General features: G+C 48.0%; 1 protein-coding gene across 1 annotated transcript; it reads left to right on the forward strand.

Annotated features, from left to right (window-relative positions):
- Positions 1-1,849: 1,849 nt before the first annotated feature.
- On the forward strand, positions 1,850-22,156 carry ARSI (arylsulfatase family member I). Its single transcript, XM_077326578.1, has 2 exons — positions 1,850-3,079; positions 18,339-22,156. The coding sequence occupies exons 1-2, from the start codon at positions 2,760-2,762 to the stop codon at positions 19,735-19,737; spliced, it is 1,719 nt and encodes a 572-aa protein (XP_077182693.1). The 5' UTR covers positions 1,850-2,759; the 3' UTR covers positions 19,738-22,156.
- The last annotated feature ends 1,120 nt before the right edge of the window (positions 22,157-23,276 follow it).

Consider the following 23,276-nt stretch of genomic DNA (forward strand, 5'->3'; position numbering starts at 1 on the left):
ATCAAACTCAGGGCCATTTCCCACGGCGATCTTTGTTGCAAATTGTTTGCGGAATGAAAAATCGCCATTTAAAATAGTGGAATTCGTCGTTTTGCACACCTGGCTTTGTAGTGGAATCAGTTGCGTTTTTTAGCGTTTCCCACAGGCTTCCGGTCTCGGCAGAAATCGCTAGAAAGGAAGCGCTATTGCCAAGCTTGTCCCGCCCCTGGCCGTCAAGCAGCCAATGGGCAGCCGTTAGCATGCTCCCAAACAGCCCCTTTCCCTTTAAGAAAGCTTTTTTAAAAAAAAAAAACAGACCCATAGCAACGAATCTACGTAGATTCCTTGCACTGGAGAGACCCATCCAGCTGCCTAATGTGATCTATCGTTTGATTGTATGATCGTTGGCACGCTGGCTCGAGTGATAAAAAAAAATCCCCCCCCCCTTCTCACGGGCTCGATTTTCGGCTGAATTTATGTGTAAAAAATAAAGGGACTTTATTTCTGCAAACGGGCTTTTATGTGGTTTGTGCTTAGTGACTAAAGGTGAAGGACTGAAGCCAGGGAAGCCTCTAAACAGAAAGAGGCTCGCCGGTGCGTTTATCCCCGCTCGCTCCGAGAAAAAAAAATGGCGATCGCTTCGCCGGAAGTTTGGAGGAGAGATCCAGGGGGAGGGACTTTGAAGAACCAGCTACAATGGTAACGCACAGGTCTTTAGCGCTACTGTTGCAGATTGGTTGCAGGAGTGTATCGCTATCCGGAGGGTGAATCCAGTTTTCTGGATTCCCCTGAAAGCGCCACAACGAAGCGCTTATTGCTGATCGGTTTCAGGATTGTTGCAGATTGTTGACGACGTCGTGCGTTATGGCAAATTAGTAGCGTTTTCAATCGGCAACCATTGTGCTATTTTTAAGCCGTGGGAAATGCCCCTCAGTTCTCCAGGTTACAATCGGCTGCTATTTAACCACTATACTAGGTTGGCTCTCAAGTGGCTAAAGTAGAGGACATAGATGATGCAGCAGATAGAGGAGTGTGCCAAGGGACAGAGAAGAAGAAAGCAGTGATCTAAGGAAGGAAAAGGAGGCAAAACAGACTGGTAAAGGAAGCCTATGAAGCCATTTTGATGGTCACCTTCCCACTATTTTGAGAGCAGCTTTCTACAGCATTAACAAAATAACATGGCTCTGGAAACAATGGGAAATCCCATAGTACAATTCTAGTTTCAGCAAGCTAGTAGTACAGACCACAGCCCCAAATAATTTTCTAAGTAGCTTTGTGAATCATGTAGTACAACTCCACTGCTGCTATGGGGACCTCCCCAATCTCTTCAGGCAGGAAAGTTTTATAAGAAGACACATGTCCTGGCAGTGGCTGATTTTGCCCATTTGCAGACCAGCCCTTCCAGAAGACCTTGTCTGTGTGAGTGAAGGTGCCATGGTGGAGCACAAGGGGAGAGATGGGTTTTACGCAGAGGAGTCCAAAGCCTTGTCTCTTAAGTTGTCTTAATTGTTTTTTAAAGACTGGAAACAAAAGAATTGAAGACAAACATCAAGCTCTAGGGATGGCAAAGTGGAAGGGATGTCCATTACTGCTTTTCATATTCCTGAAAATGAAACACACGTACACAAAGTCAGGGTTACCAAGTGTTTGAAAGAAGCCCGGGTTCTGCCAGAACAAAAAGTAGTAATTTTCCGGGAAGAGGCATGCTAAGAATCTTCCCTGACGTCCACTCTGTTCTGTGGCTCACAGTCCAGCTGTGACTCTCGGGCGGGGGCGGGTGACGAGCTCGCGTGCCGCAGCGACCAAAGGGATGGGGCGGGAGCTGGCAGCCCCGCAGAACTGCTCAGCTCAAGAAGACCTTCGCGGCCGACTTCGCTTCCTTCGCGCCCACTCCTACAGTGGCTGCGCCGAGAAACCCACCCGCTTTTAGGACCCGGGAAGCTCCGGGGCTCTTCCGCTGGAATGAATGAGCCGGCGGGGAGGGGCCGGCGCTTCAGGCTCCCCAGAAAGCGGGCGGTTCGGGCACGAGCCTGCTGGGCAGATGTTTTACAACTTCCCGCCTTGGCCACGCATTGGCGGCGGGCGGGAGCGACCGCCCTGGCTTGGCGGTGGGCGTGGCGCCTGCGGGGAGAGCGGGCAGCCGGACGGGCTGCAACGGGGTTTGGAGCAAACTTACTGGACAGCGGAGGGGACCCGTCCAGGGCGCGGGAAGAGGAGAGGAGGGGGAGGCAGGGTCGTGGCTTTGGCCCCTCGCCAAGGCGCTGCCCTCAGGGCCCACGAGCAAGGCGGCAGCGGGACTCGGCGGCGGTCCTGCCTCTCGAAAGGAGGAGGGGGCTCCGTGGCAATGGGGCTGAACTTTCGCGCTTTCTTCGGCAGCAGTGCCAGTGGGAACAGCCAGAGCTCCCCAACGTTAGCTGGCAAAGAGGGGCCGGCCAGGAAGCCCTGCCGTCGCCTGTGGGATTGAGAGAGAGAGAGAGAGAGTTTCCCTTCGGGGCCTGGTCTCAAATCTAGTAGGGACGAGTATTCCTAAACTCGCGGAGAGACTCCCCTTCCGTGACTTTCCGTGGAATCGACTGCAAGATCTCTCCTTTCCCCACCTGCTTCCCCCGTCGGGCACTTGCGGATTAAGTTGCTCGTGTTTTGTTTTTTGTGGCCCCTCCAAGTAATTGCGCAAAGCCGCCCTCACTTGGGCGAGGAAGCGCGGGAGCCCCGCCGCGGAAGACGCCGGCAGCGGGACACTAGAGGAGCGCCTCTTCAATGCCTGCCGGCTCCGGGGCAGCATGGCGGTGTACGCCCTCACCGGCTTCTCCCTCGTCAGCCTCCTCAGTTTCGGCTACCTGTCGTGGGACTGGATGAAGCCCAGCTTGGTGGCCGACGTGTCTGCGGATGCCCTGGGGAAGCCGGTCCCCGCAGCGCCCGCCCGCCCGCCCCACATCGTCTTCATCCTCACGGACGACCAGGGCTTCCATGACGTTGGCTACCATGGCTCCGACATCCAGACGCCAACGCTGGACAGACTGGCCGCGGAAGGGGTCAAACTGGAGAACTATTACATCCAGCCCATCTGCACGCCTTCCAGGAGCCAGCTTATCACGGGAAGGTAAGGCCAAGGTTGCTGTGGCCAGTCCCCCAGAGGGCAAGGCAGCGGCAGGGTAGGCTGTCTTCGCATGTCTCCACCAAAGGACGGTCACAATGAAGGGGGCTTCCCTGGTCACCTCCCTCCCGCCTTTCTCAGTAAAGACAGGCAAATGTTATGGCCCGCAGCCTGAATGGGAAGATAAGTCTTGCCATGATGATCAAAAATACATGCCAAGATTACATTATACTATTCTAAAATAAATAATACATACTATATGTACATGAGTTAATTAAAAAAATTAAACTTTGTTACATCAGTAAAGTTTTTAGAAAGAGAGAAAGAACTTTTAGTAGACAAGTCAATTGCTACTCTTAAAAATATTCTTTCACAAACACACACACACAGACAACATGCACTTTTGTATTGTGGGAGCGAAAGTTGGATGTTGTTTGTGTACAAAGAGGAGTCTTAGATGCGCACACACACAAAATGTGTGATGAATATAAAAGAGCTCCACGGTGTTGGCAGACAGAGAATGTGCTCCAAGGGACAGAGGGTTAAGATTAGTTGTGGTTTGATCTTACCGTTCAGCTATGAGTTCCCTGGATGCCCTTAAACCATCCCATCTTGGCTTGAGTTCTCAACTTATGTAGTCCAATTTCCCTGTTTTGCAAGGGTGAATGATATATGCATGTTAAAATTCTCTACCCATCAAGAGCTTCGTAGCACAGCAGGAGGTTTCCTTTTTGGCCCAATGTTGTCCTGAATGTTGGGGGAAGGATTAGGGTCAGGGTGAGCCAATTTGACTCCCCACCAAGCCATGGAAGCACGCTGGGTGATCTTGGGCCAGTCACAATCACTCAACCTGATCTACATCCCAGGGTATAATACTTGACTAGGCACAACAGCAGCAAGCTGAGCCTCAGCAGAGCTTGCCAGTGTCTTGATGGCTTGACTCACTCCCCAGGATGATGAACAGGCCCTGCTTGTAGAGCAAAATGGTTCTGACGTGCTGGTGTTCAGTTCACTTCTTGGGGAAGAAATACAGGGTTAGGACATGGAAGAAGTTCAAAGAGGTCATGGTGCTGAGCTATCAGGAAAGGCAGAGGTCTTGCGTACAAGCCTACCCATTGCCTTTTCTCATCCTTTAATTAGGCCCTGATCAGCTTATGGCTGGGGAAGGGAATTGCAAACCACCCTGTATTGAGTCTGCCATGAAAACGCTAGAGGGCGTCACCCCAAGGGTCAGGCATGACTTGGTTCTTGGACAGGGGATGCCTTTACCTTTACCAGCTTATGGTTCTCTTCTCTTTCTAAGCAGGTACACCACTTTTTAAAAGTACTTGCCAAGCAATGCTGTTATCTGTTATCACAATAGATTCTGGTCTACAAAGAACTCTTGAGAGGAAAGTGTGTGACTATTCATCAGCTGCTTACAAAACACACTTGGACACAGTTATACCTTAAGGACAAATTTATAAGAGAAAATGCTGGCGACAAATCTATACCTGCTGATTCATTAGTATGTGTTTAGCTCCTCTTGCCTTGTCTAACATTTGAGCACAGAACTGAAGCATGCTCAAGTGGTGGACATGTTGGTTGGTTCTGCTTGCCCAAGTGGAAGAAAAGCTGCTTTTTGACCTCTCAGAAGGCTATGAACAGCGCACATGTGGATAAAACATCTCAGGACAGGGGGGAGTAGTGAAGAGCAGTGGTCCCCAACCTGCGGGCCGCGGCCCGGCGCCGGGCCGCAAAGGCCATGGCACCGGGCCGCGGCTCCCTCTCCCCGCCCCGCCCCCGCAGTAAAAAACTTCCCAGGCCGCAAGCTTGCGGCCCGGGAAGCTTCTTACTGCGGGAGGCGGGGAGAGGGAATCAGGGCCGGGCCGCGCCCGTGCGGGCCACGCCCGCTCGGCCCGATCCGCGGGCGCGGCCCGTGGGCGCGGCCCGATCCGCGGGCGCGGCTCGCGGGCGCGGCTCGGGTGCGGCCCGATCCGCGGGCGCGGCGTGGGCGCGGTCCGCGGGCGCGGCCCGATCCGCGGGCGTGACCCGTGCGGGCGCGGTCCGCGGGGGCGCGGCCCGATGCCCTGCCGGTCCCCAGCCTCGGAAAGGTTGGGGACCACTGGTGAAGAGGAAACTGGACAAGGCTGCCCATCCTTCCTGTTGCACTAATTCAAAATCCGGGAGAATCCAGACCAGTTTAGAATTGCAGACACACTTTTTGGTTGTGAAGTAATGGCTCTCCACTGCATGTGGAGCAGAAGGAAGGGTTAAGTCTGAGCTCCAAACTCCCAAACGCTCTGCGTGTGAGACTATGTACATATGAATACAACTAAGATTTTTCTTTCAGTGTTTTCATATTGAGAGATAACATGCAGAGAATAACAGGCAACCAGTATTACTGTGACATAGGCTGTAATGGTATACAGTAAGATGGGGCTTTGTGTTCCTTACACAAATGGCATTAAAAAACTTCTTTGCTTTGGACATCTGCATAGAGACGCCATCTGAGTATTCTTCAGTGCTCCACACCCATTTCTAAGGTCACTGGTATATTTATGTTGCCAAACATGGAATGCAGTCCAATTCTAAAAACTTTCTAAAGCACAAAATAGCATTGGACCTCTGTACCAGCCCAATGTATCAAATAATGATTATATGCCAGATGCACAGTAGATTGATTCCATGGACATCAATATTTAAGTTGTAGTAACACCCTTCCTACCCATTCTGTAGAATCCCTATTCATATGTTACAGAAACTGGCCTATAGTTCTCTGGGTCATTCCTGTCACCTTTTTTGTAGATTGGAACCACCACTGCGACCTCTCACCCTTTCGGAAGTCTGCCCAATCTGTCAATTACTGTGAAGAGCTTGGCTAGTACTGGTATCCACCAATCTGTTTCTCTTAATTAAATCAGGGGGTACTAGATCATAGCCAGGAGCTTTACCTGATTTCAAAGTTCCTATCAGGTTCCTTATTTCTGCCTGGCCAACTTGTGGCCAGCCAGGCAGATTGGCTTCCACTTCAGTATTCATTGACTGAGGAATATTCAATACCAGCGCAGAGTGGTGACCTATAGTGTGGTTCCCATATTTCAGATGGGATTGTTGAGACCATATAAGGTTTTTTTGGACAATCTGCCACCAATTTCCAAAACTGAGAGGGATCCCTATGAAGGACCGCTTGTCTAATTTGCTCCCACGCTTCCAGCATGGCCTTTTTCTTTTTGATAAGTATAATATTTTTGTATTTTTGTTTTAGTTGTTTGATCTCTATTATTAGAGTCCTTGTAGTGTTAACCCTATAACAGTTGTGAAGACCTCTCAGTGTTTTTTGAGGGACCTGCACTCTTGATCAACCCAGATTTTAGAATGGCCATGTGCATGCTTGCTTGATTCTGTTTTTATGCCTCTTAGAGTCTCCTGGAGGCTCTCTACAAGGGTATCAAAGGCACATACGAACATATAATTTTCATTGCTTAATAGGAACTCTTTTGTCCTGTTAATGAAGGACTGAGAGCCTAACAAATTGCTGATAAATTTATCTGTTTATCTGTTTTCATATTCCATTTAACTTTAGGGATGCAGTTTTCCTCGTTAGACATGCCTTCATATTGCTGTAATAAGCAGAGTTGTTTAGTAGGGATGGGACAGTGCACTATAAGTGGAAAATGATCACTGTCGTAGAAAGAGGATACCTCAAATTCTACTGAGCTCTGCATCATGTTTTTAGATATTATTATATAGTCAATGGTGCTCATTCTGTCTCCCGACCAGAAGGTAAATTCTGCTGGGTAATCTGTTATTACTGAACCATTCAGAATAATTAGGTCCAATCTATATACCAATTGGGCCAGCTTAAGACCTGAGAGGTTATGCTTACTATCTTTGAAGGATCTTCTATGTAGTGAAGTTAAAATCTCAGAGTCGGGAGAGTCTCCTTTTGATGGACTCCCTCTCAAGGATCGTCTCTATATCTGCAGTGAGGGTCAAGTAGAGAACACAGAACACATCTTATTTGAGTGCAAGCTGTATAATCATATTCGCACAGGTGCATTAGTACCAATGCTTATAGAATGCCCTCACAACCTGAGAAAGCATCGCCTGCAAATATTGCTATCAGATACAGATAATCTGCTAACTAGCAAAGTAGCAAAATTTGTCTGGCTAGCTTTAAGAATTAGGAAAGATTGGGTCACTCATGTATAGCCATAATAGGTCCACAGAACTTATGTTTTTTGGTTAGTAGATATTATCGCACGTCTCTTAATCTTGTCTTTTGTTCTATATTTTAACAGCTTTACTAGTTTTATTGCTTTTATGGCTCATTTTATCCTTGTAAAATAGTCAACGGCAGTTAATGCTTCTAAATGTTGGCTTTTACGGTGGAGAAGTTTTAAGTTTTATTGTTGATGCATTTTTAACCTTTTAATGTATTACCTTCCCTTTTACAAACTGCTATTGTATAGTAGTGCATCTAAAATTTTGGTCTAAATGACCGTAAATAAAGATACAGATACAAATGAAACTGTGAAACCGTTCATATCATGTGTTCAGCTGTACATGGGTTGACTGTAAAACAAGAATTACTCAATGCACATAAAAAGAACAATCAAGTGTTTACCGTACACAAATTATGCAAGTGTTCATTGTAACTCGTTAATAGGGCTACAGATACCATGCAATGCATGGTGCCTTGAACATTAATCAGTGTGCTGTACTGGTCATCATAGACTTATACTACAATGAGTTAAGATACTACAAGAGTTTGTCATTTTTGCTGCAACAGACCAAAGCAGTTCTCCCTCTAGAATGGATAAAGTGGCAGACTTCCCTGAAATGATAGCTGAGGTTGCCAATCTCCAGTTGGTGGTTGGAGCTCTCACAGTATTACAACATCTCCAGATGACAAAGATTGGTTGCCCTGGAGAAAATGGCCACTTTGGAAGTTGGACTCTAGCAGCCAACCCCGGTCCGGGGACTAGGCTTGTGCGATTTGGCCGCTTCGGCGGCCGTTCCCACCGGGTGCAGCCAGTGCTGCGCCGTGGGGGGGGGGGGGAGGGCGGTGCTGGCAGTGGCGTGACAGCGGGCGCAACCAGCGGGTGGAATTCCGTGCCTGCATGGTTGCGCCTGCTGTCACGCCGCTGCTGGCACTACCTTCTTCCCCCCGCGGCGCGGCGCTGGCTGCGCCCGGAGGGAACAGCCGCCGAAGCAGCCAAATCGCACAACCCTACCGAGGATCAGTCCCGGGTCGCAGCTCCTCCTTGTCCTCCTCCCCGGCTGCTCCTCGGGGGCTGCCCTACCACTCTGCTACCGGCTCACCTTTGCTGCTCTCCAGCAGCCATCATGGCTGGAGCTCCCCTTCGGCGTGGCACTGTGCAGCTGCTGCTGATAGCACTCCCCAGCGGGTAGTGGGAAGTAAGGGGCGCCGGCAGGAAAGCAAGTGGAGCAGGGACTCAGGTGGCGGCGACATCCCTCGGCAAAAGACTACCCCCCCTGGGCCCCCCCAAGTAAAATTGTCAAGCATTGACCGGTCCCTGGTGATTAAAATGTTGGGGACCACTGCTCTATGGCATCATGTCCATCACCAGATCCTGCCCTCCTCAGGGCATTCCCAAAATTTCTAGTTATTCCCCAATCCAGAGCTGGCAATCGTAAATAGCACAATTAAGGACTGTGCAGTCTAGCCCTGTGTTGTGAAATGCAATGTTCTAGCAAGTCATTTCTTATTGGCTGACTTTCTTGAAGAGAGTTACCTAAATGCCCTGAATGGGATAAAGCTGTCCTTTGTATATCATGTAAAGTGTTTGGGGTGCTTTTGTAAACAAGTTGTTGACATTGCTAAAACTGTCTCTTATCAATTGCTACTGGTTAATATCTACCCCTGCTTTGATACACATTGTATTTTTATTTTTATTTTTATTTTTATTTTTATTTTTATTTTTATTTTTATATTTATATTTATATTTATATTTATATTTATATTTATATTTATATTTATTTTTATTTTTATTTTTATTTTTATTTTTATTTTTATTTTTATTTTTATTTTTATTTTTATTTTTATTTTTATTTTTATTTTTATTTAAATTTATTACTCGCCTCTCCCTGAAGGCTTGAGGTGAGTTAAAATGCTAAAAACCCCCAATAAAAATTGCCATATGCAATAAAACACAATACAAAGATGTGGCAGTAAAAACAGTACCTAAGTACAACCCACCCTGATGAAACCGTACTCGTGGGCAGGGAGAAAGAGGGTGCTGTTGGCATTCACTATTGCTACTCTGATCCCATGGGGGGCCCTAATTTCCCTTGCCGCCCAGCCTCAAACAACAACCTGGCAAAAGAGCTCCATTTTATCGGCCCTGCAGAAAGATGGAAGCTTCCGCAGGGCCTGCAGCTCCTCCGGGAGCTCATTCCACCAGGTTGGGGCCAGGACCAAAAAGGCCCTGGCCCTGGTCGAGCCCAGGCACACCTCCTTAGGGCTGGGTATGACCAATAAATTAGTGCCCACAGAATGTATATAGCTTTGGTAACTTGGAGGCTGTATTACTGAAACATGCTTTATATGGGCCTGCCCTTGAAGTCAACCCAGAAACTTCAGTTGTGGTTGCATTATAAGTGTATTCCACCTCTGCTAAAACAAAGTTATTGGTTCTCTGTTTGCTTCCTAACACAATTTAAGGTGCTGATTCTTAACTTTAAAACCTTCCTGACTTAGTTATTTAGTTGTATTACAGTGGCCTATCAGGATATTTTGTGGGGGAAAGACCCTCTGTTTTAGACCACAGGTAAACCAATTAAAGTATATGATGGGTGTCACCTTTGTGTATAGTGTAAATTGCTTCATGGCAATTTTAATGAAATGGGGTGGAGTAAAAAAGACAATAACTGTGTAATGGTGAATTTGCTGATTTACTGTTCAAACAGAAGCTACCTGTTGATGGCTACTCTATAGTGCATCTGTTTGGCTGTGGCACCAACGTCCCCCCCCCCCATGTTCTGGTGGCCACAGTCCAGTTTGCAGTAGTTGCTGACAGGCATGTGCTTCGGATTCTATATCACTCTTTCTAGCAGTGTTGTTCACTGGTTCTCTCTCCTGTCAGCAGGCACTGAAGCCATAAGGGTTCCACCTTACCTAATCAGAAGGCTGACTTTTTAAATCATCTACTACCTTGGAAATATGTTTAATTATGTCATTAAAACCCTTGCACAATAACCCACCCTGTAAAAATGGTGTTTCCACATGGGGGACAAGCTTGGGTGGGGGGGCTTCTCATTATCACTGTGGATTCCAGTGCAAGCACCAATGGGGCTTCCATATGGCAGGGTTCCTCACATTTTCTGTGCTCCAGTACCCTGACTGTGGCTACCTCCCCATGGCACTGAGGTGCTTCCAGGTTTCTTTGCTTAAAAAAAAATCAGCAATAAACTATCAAATTGCTATAGCAATCTGTATATAAGTGTTGTGGATCAGCCTGGACTCAGCAGTGTTAAGGACTCTTCAGTGGAGGAAGAGGCCAGCATAGCCAGACCAAAGACAGCAGAAGCCATCAAACAAGAGGAAGAGGTGTAAACATGCCAAGACTTACAGCCAAGAGCTTGTACAGAGTTACCCCCCACTCCTCAACTTTGATCCAGCAGATGAAAGCAACTGCCGGTTTCTAGCCCTCCAGGATAATTTGTACCATTAGAGAGGCAAAAGGGCAGGCTTAATGCAAAATTTCAGGCTACAAGAAGTGCTTGCCTTATGGCTAGACGTCAACTACTTGTTGAGCATGTTGATGAGCTGTTGCAGGATTGAGTCTGAGAAGATGGCATTTCACTATAGATTGTAAGTGGGTGGACAGAAGGGATTGTGTGGGTGCTTGGCTCTTGTGGCCATTTCCTGCATTCTGCATTGTGGCCATTTCCTGCATTCTGCATTCTGGATTAGATGACCCTGGAGATCTCGTCCAACTCTATAAATTATCTTGAGGGATGTTGTGAGGTGTGGATGTTATGTAAATTATATGTTGACACTTCTCACACCATTTCTGCACCTGCAATATCCATCAGTTTTGTATTTTTAAAGGGTTGAAGTTTGTATCCGTTTCTGTACTTAAATCTGCCTTTACAGGTGCAGATCCAAATTGCCCGCTCAGATTAATCCCTGGATACAGTGATTTCATTTTTTTGAGGTGGGTTTTAATTCAGTACTGTCCAGTGGGGAAACACATTCAGATTTTTTGTCACTGTGGCTGCCATTAGTGCCCCACCCACCTCCAGTGTCACTTCCATCACCATCCTCTCACCCTGTCCACTGAAACATTTTTTAATGGGCATGATCGCGTTACAATGCCTTTAAGTTAAAAGACAGCGGCAGTCTTGATTTTAACACAGCATTGTAATGCAATAAACTAAGTTTAAACAAATTAACATCTAGTATACTTTCCATCTTGTCATCTCCCTTTGGTTGTTTGAAAGAACTGAGAAGGATACTGCATCCTGAAAGCAGCACCCAGCCTGGCTACTACAGTTCATCTAGATCAGGGGTCCTCAAACTTTTTAAATAGGGGGCCAGTTCACTATCCCTCAGACCGTTGGAGGGCCGGACTATAGTTAACAAAAAAACCCAACAACAACTATGAACATATTCCAACTCTGTGCTCCAGAGGAACTATGTGACTACTATCCCGGTGCCAGCTAGTGACAAGACCTGCTCAACTTGCCTGCTCTGACAAAATATGAGCTCCTCCTCCCCCCAATGCACTGGCCGCTACACTGTCAGGCAGTGAGCTAGATCTGGGAGATCTGCCTACCATGATTAGTCCTGTCATGGACTTGCCGACTGCCCTGAATGCAAAAAGCTGTTGCAGAGAAGTTGGTTCATATATGCTGCTTTTCTCTAATTGAAGGGGTCTCAAAGCAGCTTCCAATTCCCTTTCCTCTCCCCACAACAGACACCCTGTGAGGTAGGTGAGGTTGAGAGAGCCCCGATGGTACTGCAGAGGAACAGCTTGCAGTGCTATGGAAAGCAAAGGTGACCCAGCCAGCTGGATGTGTAGAAGAGCAGGGAGGGACCCCCAGCTCACCATGTAGCTGTCGGGCCACCTGATCACCCCAAATTCCTGGGTCAAGAGAAGCCCTTGGAACGCATGTCTGCAAGAGCTCATGCAGCTGTCCTAAAATGTTTATTCCTGCTCCCCATATTGAATGTCTTGGCTCTTGGGAACCTGGGGGGGGGGGGGGGAGTCCGGCTCCCCTGCATCCAACATTTGCCCAAAAGGATCACTAGTCTCAGCTCTGCGGAGCGAAGCCAGCAACTCTCCTGACGACTGGCCCTGGCTGGGCTGCACCAACACTCACCTGCTACCCGCTGCCGTGAGCCCACCTCACTGAAAGAGCTTTACACTGTAGGCTAGCAACCCATAGGAGAAGAAAAGGGAGGTGAGATGACTGGAGCGAGTGTGGTGGAAGACTCGTGATGAGGCTACAAGAACATCTTATTGCATGCTTATCTCTCGCCCAGCCCAATTATTTAGGGTAGTTCGATCCCTTACCGCCCTTGAGGGTCGCCAAAATGTTAGTCAATTGGAACTTGGCTGTGAGTCATTAGCGAGCTATTTTGTGGATAAAATCTTGTTGCTCCGCAGTGACCTTCCGGCCACCTTCCGGCCACAATTAATACAGTTAACGAACTGGAGACCCGTTGGCCGCCTTCGGTAGTGAGGTTTGATGGCTTCAGGTGGCTCTCTTCTTCCGAAGTGGACAAGTTGCTGGGGTCAGTCAGGGTGACCACCTGCCCCCTTGATCCCTGCTCCTCTTGGCTCCTCAAAGAAGGGGGCTAGGAGATAGGAGGCCAACTCAGGGACATTATCAACCTCTCCCTGGAGTCTGGGGAGTTCCCTGAGCGGCTCAAGGAGGCGGCGGTTCACCCTCTCCTGAAAAAATCTACGCTGGACCCGCGGGACCCTGCCAGCTACTGCCCAGTGTCGCATCTAGCGTTCCTGGGCAAGGTACTAGAGAGGGCTGCGGCGGACCAGCTCCTAGCTTTCTTGGAGGAAACTTCGGCACTCGATCCATATCAGGCCAGCTTCCATCCTTGCCATGGGGTAGAGACGGTATTGGTTGCCCTGTTGGATGATCTCTGTCGCTAGCTGGATAGAGGCGGGTCAGCCGTGCTGCTTCTCTTAGACCTGTCAGCAGTCTTTGACATTGTGGACGATAATCTATTGGTCCCCCGCCTTGCCGGCATGGAGATACGGGGCACAGCCTTTCTCCAGAACCGGATCCAGAGGGTTGCTGTGGGGGAGGAGTTCTCGCGTCCTTCTAGACTTCCTTGTGGGTTCACTCAGGGCGCGGTTCTCTCCCCCACATTTTTCAACATCTTTATGCGCCCTCTGGCCCAGCAGGTACGGAGCTTTGGGCTGGGCTGCCATCAGTATGCTGAAGACACCCAGCTCTATCTCTTAACGGACGGACGCCCGGACTCTCCCCCAGAACCATTCGCCAGATGTTTGGAAGCAGTGAAAGAATGGTTTGAGCAGAGTTGCCTGAAACTCAACCCCTCCAGGATGGAGGTCCTGTGGCTGGGAGGTAGGGGGCGGGACAAGAAAGCACGCTTGCCCACCCTGGCAGGGGCACAACTAACCATTGCGTCCCAAGCCAGGAATTTGGGTATGACAATTGATGCCTCTCTGACTATGGAGGTGCAGGTCAAGGCATTTTTCCATCTTCGCCAGGCCCGGCTACTAGCACCCTACCTGTCTCCCCATCACTTAGCCACAATGATTCACGTGACAGTCACCTCCAGACTAGATTTCTGTAAGTCGCTCTACGCGGGCCTACCCTTGTCCTTGATCCTGAAACTTCAGCTAGTGCAAAATGCAGCTGCTAGGGTCCTCACTGGCACACCTTGGAGGGCCCATATCCAGCCTGTGCTGAGGCAGCTGCATTGGTTGCCAGTTGCTGCCTGGATCTGCTTCAAGGTTTTGGTTTTAACCTTCAAGGCCTTACACGGGTTGGGACCCACATACCTGAGGGACCGCCTACCGCCCTATGCCCCCCGCAGGGCCTTACGCTCTGTGGGGGAAAATCTATTGGTCATTCCCAGCCCTAGGGAAGCGCACCTAACCTCAACCAGGGCCAGGGCTTTCTCTGTCCTGGCCTCTACCTGGTGGAATGAGCTCCCGGGTGAGTTGTGGGCCCTGGATGATCTGTTAGCAATCCTCAGGGCCTGTAAAACGGAGCTCTTCCACCAGGTCTATGATTGAGGCTGGGGTCTGCAAGGTAGATCGTTGCCCCCCCCCTGGGGTCCAAAGTGCACATTGCTCCTTCCCCATTTTTTCTGTTGCCTTGGCAGGTAGGGATTGGAGTTAGGATTTTTGCCTATTGGGAATTTTTAAAGTCTTTAATGGGAGCTTTAATGGGGTTTTTAAGACTATTGTTACCCGCCATGATGAGCCTCTTGTGGCGCAGAGTGGTAAGGCAGCCGTCTGAAAGCTTTGCCCATGAGGTTGGGAGTTCAATCCCAGCAGCCGGCTCAAGGTTGACTCAGCCTTCCATCCTTCCGAGGTCGGTAAAATGAGTACCCAGCTTGCTGGGGGGTAAACGGTAATGACAGGGGAAGGCACTGGCAAACCACCCCGTATTGAGTCTGCCATGAAAACGCTAGAGGGCGTCACCCCAAGGGTCAGACATGACCCAGTGCTTGCACAGGGGATACCTTTACCTTTACCCGCCATGAGCCTGTATAGGGAGTGGCGGGAAATAAACATCACAACAACAACAACAACAACAACCCCATCACACTAACATTCTGCCAGCACTGACATGGCTGGGCGCAACGTGCAGGCACTGCCTGAAAGAGGGAGGAGTGGGGCACAAGCCCTGTGAGCTCCACCATCTCCGAGGCTGCTCTGCTCTGCTCTGGGGGAGCCTCCGGTTCCACCACCCCCATCCATGAGCCATCAATCCCCACTTGCAGCCAGGCCCGGGGTGTGGGGGGGAATGGCCTCATACCTGACTTCCGCCACCACAGAGAGCAAGCTGCTCTCCATGGCATCCTGGGCAAGAGATCTGGGACCCACACACATAGTGCCTTATAAATGCTCTGTGGGTCCTGGCTCACCCTGATGCTGTGCGTGCTGCAAGAGTCATCTGCTGCTAAGCAGGACAGGCAGTGGCAGCAAAAACACCCGGCGGGCTGGATAAATGCCCTCGGCGGGCCACATTTGGCCCCCGGGCCGTAGTTTGAGGACCCTTGATCTAGATGGTTGATGGTGGCAGCACAGGGATACCTGGGCAAATCATTTGGTGACGGGAGACAGTCCTGGCCTTGTGTCCATGTTACTTTCCTGCCACACAGTGAGCCCTCTGTCATGATTGGTAGGTGGGATGGGGGAGGGGCGAGCATCCTGCCCTTTGTAAGGGGCAGTGCAGTGCTCCTTGTCCTCTTCCTTTCCTCGGCTCTGCAACTCCCACCCTTCAATTTACATTATCTTGTTCAGTTATCTCATTATGTAACCTTGGTATTGGCTTTCTTGGGCATCAGCTTCACTTTTGAATTTTCTCTATCATGGCTGACCGTTGTGCATGGTGGTGGAGCCATATTGAGAGGGATGTCGAGCTTGGGCATTTCAGCTGCCCTATTTATGAGGCTGTGTGGATGCGGAGCTGTAGCACCATCCCCTGTATGCCTGCCTTGCATGCATTTCTGGGTGGTGGATGCTTGCAGGGCCACCCCTTTTCCCCTGCTACCTTCCGGGTACCCAGTATGCTCCACCCATGGGCACATGTGCATGAATATGCACCTCTGGGTCTGGCTGTTGGTACTTGGGGCTTCCTTGCAATCTCTTGGCCACAAGTTGGCTGGATCAGCCTGTGGTGTGCCTATGCTCATTTGTATACAATAAAGCTATGTCCTTTTCTTGCCAAATGCATATACCTCACATATTGCGCCCCTTTTCCACCCCCAGTTCCTGGACCCTTGCAACACAATCAGGTTCTCTGCATTTCCAGTGTTCATTTTTTTTGAGAAGTAAGTCTCCAGTTCTTTCTTTTGTAGAGATGCACCTTTCTTTCTACATCTCTGCAACAAATGAGGCTAGAAACTTACTTTAGTGTGGTTTGTTAGTGAAATATGGGAATTCAGAAAACCTGATACTCAGACTGCTACAACGTTATAGTGATATAACAATATTCAGCTGCTGTTTCTTTTTAAAAGCCCTGTGGTGGATGAGGAGAAATGGTTGTGATGTTGGCAGGGCCAGGAAAATCTAAACTTTCCTACCCACATGGCAGCCATCCAGGCTTTGCTGTTACATCCCCAAACTTCTCAGGAAAGTAAGTTTGGGTAAGAATGGAGAAAAACTAGTAAAATCCCAGAATGTACCCAAAGGCAGTGAGGATGCAGGTCCGCCCCTACCCCCGGCTTTCTAATAGCATTGATAATGGGGAACATAAACCACATGGAAAAAGTCAATATTACACAATCTCTGGAGACTTATTTTGCACCTGGACCCAGTGTGCATTTCAGGAAGGGAGTGGGGAGTTGATCTTTTTGTCTAGTACACACTTACTCCAAGAAGCTCAAGGTGACAGATATGGTTTTCTGCTCCTCCATTTTATCCCTGCAGCAGCCCTGAGAAGGAAGGTTAAGCTGAGAGAGTTGTTGGCCCTAAGCCACCAAGGTTCATGAAAGAATGATTTGGGCCCCTTCTGCATGATGGAAAAGCTGATGAAAACTCACTAAGTACATTGTGGTTTTTCTGATCTCTGCACAGGAGAATGAATTTACTCCGCAAAACTGATTTTGCTCTGCATGGTGAACTGCCTCTTCGATGCTTTAAGCGTCTTTTAAGCGTTGTTTCTGAAAGAAGCTTTTCACAGATTCATTTCTCTCCTGCCTGCCTCGGGCGCAATATTAGCCATGCAGAGAAGCTCCTTGGTTATGCAGATTAATATCTGCACTAGAGAACAAAGCATGTCACTGGCAAAACTGCAGGGGGCAGGGCTATGAATTGTTCCCTGCAGAAAGCATTGCAGCATAGTTTTTCAACAGACTATATTCAGTGCAGAACAATGATTATAGTGTAATACAGCGGTCTAAACTGGTTGTTTTTTAAACTGTTTTATTTGGCTCTGTGCAAAATACCTCCTGGATTCAGATCTAGCACATCCTTGTCTGACACTGTAATTACACCACTGTAATGGTTCCCAGCTCACCTGTACATTATGCTATTCCAGTTTAAGCTGGGAGTCTGTTGAGCTGCCTTTGCAACCTTTTGAAAGATTGGCATGCCTTTACAGAAAAGAAGTTGGACTTGCATTGAGGATGGAAACACAGAGAATATATTAAGAAAGTTCATATATTTTTCAGCAAAGGCATTGGCCCATCAAATCTTGCTGCTCTCTTCTTGCAACTTTCTTATTGTTGGCTGCAAAGCATTTTGTTAAATTTCCTCAGTGGAGAGTGGAAACAGAAAGGGGGGAGGAGAGAATTAGCATGGTAGGGAAATACTCCTCAGACAATTCTGTTGTGAAGGCAGGCTGAAGGTATAGCTGCAAAATGTGCCACTGTGAGCCCTCTCTTTATCCTGAGTCCAGCCTGAGAGTCCTGAATAGTGTGAAGTAATGCTCAGTAGGACAATTTGTACCTTGCACGTCGTGGAAGGAAAGCTTTAGGTATTGTGAGTAAGGTTGTCAGGTCTGTGAGTTCTGCCTGTGAGAGAGAGAGAGAGAGAGAGAGAGAGAGAGAGAGAGAGAGAGAGAGAGAGATAGAGAGAGATCAAGTATCAAAAACAGCAGAGCAGGGCGATCTCAACATAAATTGTGCTCATCAAAAGAATCCTCTTTCCTTCCCTCTGAAGAACTGTGAGCACTTACAAAAGTTTATGCCTGAAATAAAACTGTTGATCTTAAAGGTGCTGTGGATGGGACTCCAATCTTGTTCTCTTTCACATGCATGCATATTCTCTCTTTCTCTCCCCCTCCAAAGGAGGAGGAGAGGGGAGGAGACCCAATGGAGGGAAAGGGGGCTTGGCTTTGTATCTCTCCCGTGCAAAAGTTGTGATGCAGCAGCAGCAGCCTGGAGAAGAAAGCACCAGAGAGTGTTTGAGAGAGCTGGATAAAAGCAAGTCTGTGGGGGGGGGGGGTTGGGAGAGGGGAGGAATATCCCTCAGTTTCTTAATGCCTGGAACTGGGGGAGGCATGTGGAGCTGGGGGATCCCCATGGGAACTTTAACTGTGAGATGTTGTGATTAATTGTTGTCTTTGCTTTCCTTTCTTGTCTCTTTAGGTACCAAATCCATACAGGCCTTCAGCACTCCATCATCCGTCCTCGGCAGCCCAACTGCTTGCCCTTGGACCATGTCACACTGCCCCAGAAGCTTCAAGAAGCTGGCTATTCCACACACATGGTAGGCAAGTGGCATTTGGGGTTCTATAGGAAAGAATGTCTGCCTACTCGCAGGGGCTTCAATACCTTCCTGGGCTCCCTGACCGGAAATGTGGATTACTACACCTATGACAACTGTGACGGGCCTGGTGTATGTGGCTATGACCTTCACGATGGTGAAAATGTAGCCTGGGAACAGAGTGGGAAATATTCCACCTTTCTCTATGCTCAGCGAGTCAGCAAAATCCTGGCTACCCATAATCCCAAGGAGCCCATATTCATCTATGTTGCATTCCAAGCAGTGCATACGCCGCTGCAGTCCCCTAAAGAATATATCTACCGTTATCGCTCTATGGGTAATGTTGCCCGACGCAAATATGCTGCTATGGTCACATGCATGGACGAAGCTGTGAAGAACATCACCTGGGCACTCAAGAAGTATGGTTACTATGACAATAGTGTGATTGTATTTTCCACAGACAATGGAGGGCAGACATTCTCTGGGGGAAGCAACTGGCCTTTGAGAGGCCGCAAGGGAACCTATTGGGAAGGCGGAGTCCGTGGCATTGGGTTTGTCCACAGCCCTCTAATTAAACACAGACGTCGAACCAGCAGGGCCTTAATACACATAACAGACTGGTACCCAACATTAGTGAACTTGGCTGGGGGTAACCTCTCTCAAACAGAACGCTTGGATGGGTATAACGTGTGGCCAGCTATTAGTGAGGGCAAGGAATGTCCACGAACTGAAATCCTGCACAATATTGATCCCCTTTATAACCATGCCAAGTATGGCTCTTTAGAGAAAGGTTTTGGCATATGGAATACTGCAATACAGGCATCTATACGGAGGGGGGACTGGAAACTTCTGACTGGAGATCCTGGTTACAGTGACTGGATCCCACCACAGACTTTGACCAACTTCCCAGGGAGTTGGTGGAACCTGGAGCGGCTAACGGATGGCTTGCGCAAGTCTGTCTGGCTTTTCAATATCACTGCCGATCCCTATGAGCGCTACGACCTATCAGACCAGAGGCCAGACATAGTGAGGTCTCTCCTTACCCGACTTGCTCATTACAACCAGACTGCCATTCCAGTGAGATATCCAGCTGAGAATCCTCGTGCCCACCCAGACTTCAATGGTGGTGCTTGGGGTCCCTGGGCTACTGAGGAAGAAGAAGAGTGGGGGGGAGGACACAGAAAGCTGAAAAATAAAAACAGGAAGAAGAAGTGCAAGATCTGCAAACTACGCTCCTTTTTTCGGAAGCTGAACACCAGACTGATGTCAAACCGTATTTGATGGGAGGGAGTGTCAAAGGTACAAGACGCAACCTCTAAGGGGTGCAGCAGTTTCAACAATAAGACCTTGGTGCAAACAGAGTCAGTAGGACCACTCAGTCTCTCCCCTACATCAATGTGGTAGGTGGTGGAGATACATATAAGTGGGGAGGGGCTTTTCACAACTTTTTGGCCCATGATTATCAAGAGACATCATGAACTATGCACAAATCTATGCAATGGTAAAACATGGAAGTGAAAATGTTTTATGCAGCCTATCTAGGGACCAATGAAGATCTGGCCCTGGGACAGAACCAAAGATTAACCCTACTTGAAGATGTTCCAATATGTCTGCTTTAGAAGGGGATCTAAGCTCTGTTTGCTCTTGCCTCATAAAATTCTCATCACAAATACTCTTCATTATGTAATGCTCTTGTTCCGGGGAAGGCTCCGTAGGTCCTTCCCTCCCCTAAGATTGCAGCTGTTTCCCTTCTGATCGCTTCAGAGCAAGTGGGTGGTGATACAGAAGACCCGGGACTTATTTTTATCAGAGATAGAACACAAGCCTGAAACAGTGTGAACATTTTCTCCTAAATATACACAACGGCAAACACCAATAAATGTAGTCAGGGACATCAATAAGAAATGTGTGAGCATTTCATGTGTTTATAAATGTATAAACTAAAAGTATGTGTGGGGGAGCTAATAATTGGGCAAATGTTTTCATATTGGCCTATGCATTTGTGTATATACACTACAAGATGACTGTGACCCCTCTGTTTACTTTGCCAGCTGCGTATTCAAAAGAAAGCAATTGCTCTTATGGAACTCTTTCTACCATGCATGGTCTACAATGCAGCCTCTTGCCTTCCCATATCACATTTCAAGGACACAGGACAAGTCTTAAGTTGCTATCCTTTGTTTTTAACTGGGTTAGAATAAGTTAAACAAAAAACCCTCCTGCTGTATTCTGGGAGCATTTGCTTGAAGCATTTATTCATGCAGTGCCTCATTGCCTTATGGAATTAAAGAAGTTCAAGGAGGATGAGTCTCCTGATGGCCATTAGCTGTGATATCTAAATGAAGCCACACAGACTAGTTAGTCAAGGACTATGCTACTACACTGCCTGGCTGGGAGATGACCAATGGTGGCACAGGACCAGGAGGCGAGGGCAGTGCCCTCTTGGGCCACTAATGGCCTAGAGTCAGCGGAGCCCCTGTGGCACACCAGGAAGCCTCATTGCATTGACTGCCAACCTTGGGAACTCCCGTGTTTAGAAGCAGAGTACCATTTGCTGCATAAGGAATAGCCACAGTCATGCCCCCTCTGATATCTGATATCTAAATATGCACCAGGGGGAGACAAAGTATTGGGTTAAGTGTGTCTGGTCTGATTCAGCAGGGCAAGCTCATGAGTTATTCTAGCTTTTGATTCTGCCTGTCTGTGCTAAATTCTCAAACGTGCAAAGGGCTTTATGAGAGCCAGCTGTCTTGTGTCCCTGGCAGTCATAATATGGGAAATGGCCCTCAGAGATCTTGCCTGATCTCTGCAGTGTTGCTTGTCTGTAAAGAACACAAAATCATTATATGGAGGAAGGGTTCCATTTGGATATCTTTTGGATGGTGCATTGCAAAAGGCAGGTGTCCTTACTTGTTCACAGGACAGCTAGGTCTTCTCAGGACTTCTTGTACCAAGGCTGACTGCTCAGTTAACTCTGTTGCCCAGATTCTCTCAGCTGTACTAGGCACATGTAGTTGGTTATTTGAAGGAAGTCGTAGGAATGTCCCACTCAGCTTCCTTTAACTTATGACCATGATGTGGCCACTGTGTATCACAGTTCGTGTACACACTGCAAATGAGAGCAGGCCGGCGGAAAGAGGGCAAGTCTCTTGAAAAGCTGTTTTCAATTGAGTCACATTTACATTAGCACAATTCATTTTGCATTTTCTCCCCACAGGTTTCACTTGGTGCAGAGTGTGTAGGCGAAAGCCCTGCTGTGAATTTTGAAAAATAGTTATTTTTGTCCCTGGAAAATAAGCCCTGTTAGGACTTGTCAGCTCCTGGATGAGCTGTGTGAAGGTTTTTTTTCTCTCCCCCCCCCCACCTTTTTCAGATAACATGCATTTAAAATCTGTCATTGACAGTTGGAAGCATTTATACTGCATACCTTTTGGGGCTGCTTTTGATATCTGTGTGTGTTTGAGCAAAGTGTGGATTTCAAGGCTGGCTTCTGAATTGAGCAAAATAATAGTTTACAGTATTCAGGGGTTGGGGAAGGATGCAATTCAGGGGGAAGTAGGAAATTTAAAGGGGGGAATTAACAGGTCTTTGTATCTTTCAAATAGCTAACAAGGTGAGAGTCTATTTTTCTTCTGAGGAACAGAATGGGAAAAAAGTATTTTTGACTCAGTGCAGTAGATTTAAAGAATAGAGGTCTTGTTTGTTTTGTTTTTTCCTGTCAAGTTGCAGCCCCTCTGGAGGTTTAAAAGCAAGGAATATTCAGAGGTGGCTTATTATTGCCTGCCTCTGCACAGTAACCCTGGTATTCCTTGTTGGACTCCCATGCAAACACTCATTAAGGTCCACCTTACTTAGCATCTGAGATCTGACTATCCGGGGTTATATCTACACTTACATTTTTCCCCACTGTAAATCCTGCTGAATTCTGATCAATTTGAACCCAGTTCTACTGTCTTCCATTTCCCGACCAGAAATAGGTTGCCAGTCTGCACTAGCATTGTCCCAATTTTCGGTCTCCTTTCTGCTTGATTGGGGGGCAGGGGCAGGTGAAGCTCTAGCTGGCATTGAAGGAGCACAAGGCTAGACAGTGCTTTATTTCCTGCCTTTTGACTCTCAATGATGTAGCCTGGGTGAGGGGCAAGTGGAGCAGCAGGCTGCTCGTTTACCTTTCTTTTTCTGCATAAGCAGGGGATGGGTGGGGGGCAGCAGCCTCACAGAGAATGAGGAGGGGAAAGTAAATCCAAAAGGCAAATCTCTGCTCATAGAAGTTCGGGCTTTTGGAGCACAGTCACTTTAGAACAGATCCCAAAATGAGATCAAAAATATATCCTGAGTGGGAATAGCAACCAGAAACAAGTTTTCCTGCAGTCTTTGAATTGATGCCCTGACCAATCAGCCTCAGACTGCTTCACTATGTCATCACTGGAGGCACAGAGAAGGGGAAGGAAGTTAATACGGCAAAATGCTTGTATCTGCAATTGCTTTCAGAGTGCTTTTCTCATATATAGTTATATCCATTCCTGGATATCGCGGAGAAAAAGTAGTGCCACCGCAGACTCAATCATGGTTGCTGCAGAGGGAAAATTTAAGCTCCCCAAATCAAAATGGAAATTGAATGAAGTGCAGAGTGTGGTGGTTTATTCGGCCTGGGAGAGGATAAAAAGCAAAGTGCAGACTCAACCCTGGTCATGGGAGGAGTTGAGTGCCGAGGACCAATTCTGAAAGACGACGCAGCAGTGCCATAAGCTGATCAGATCATTAACCCTACATATGCTCCAGCTCAAAAGTCCAGGAAAGCATGAAATGGAAAGCAGTAAAAA

This window comes from Paroedura picta, chromosome 3, assembly GCF_049243985.1.
Source record: "Paroedura picta isolate Pp20150507F chromosome 3, Ppicta_v3.0, whole genome shotgun sequence".
Classification (NCBI taxonomy): domain Eukaryota; kingdom Metazoa; phylum Chordata; class Lepidosauria; order Squamata; family Gekkonidae; genus Paroedura; species Paroedura picta.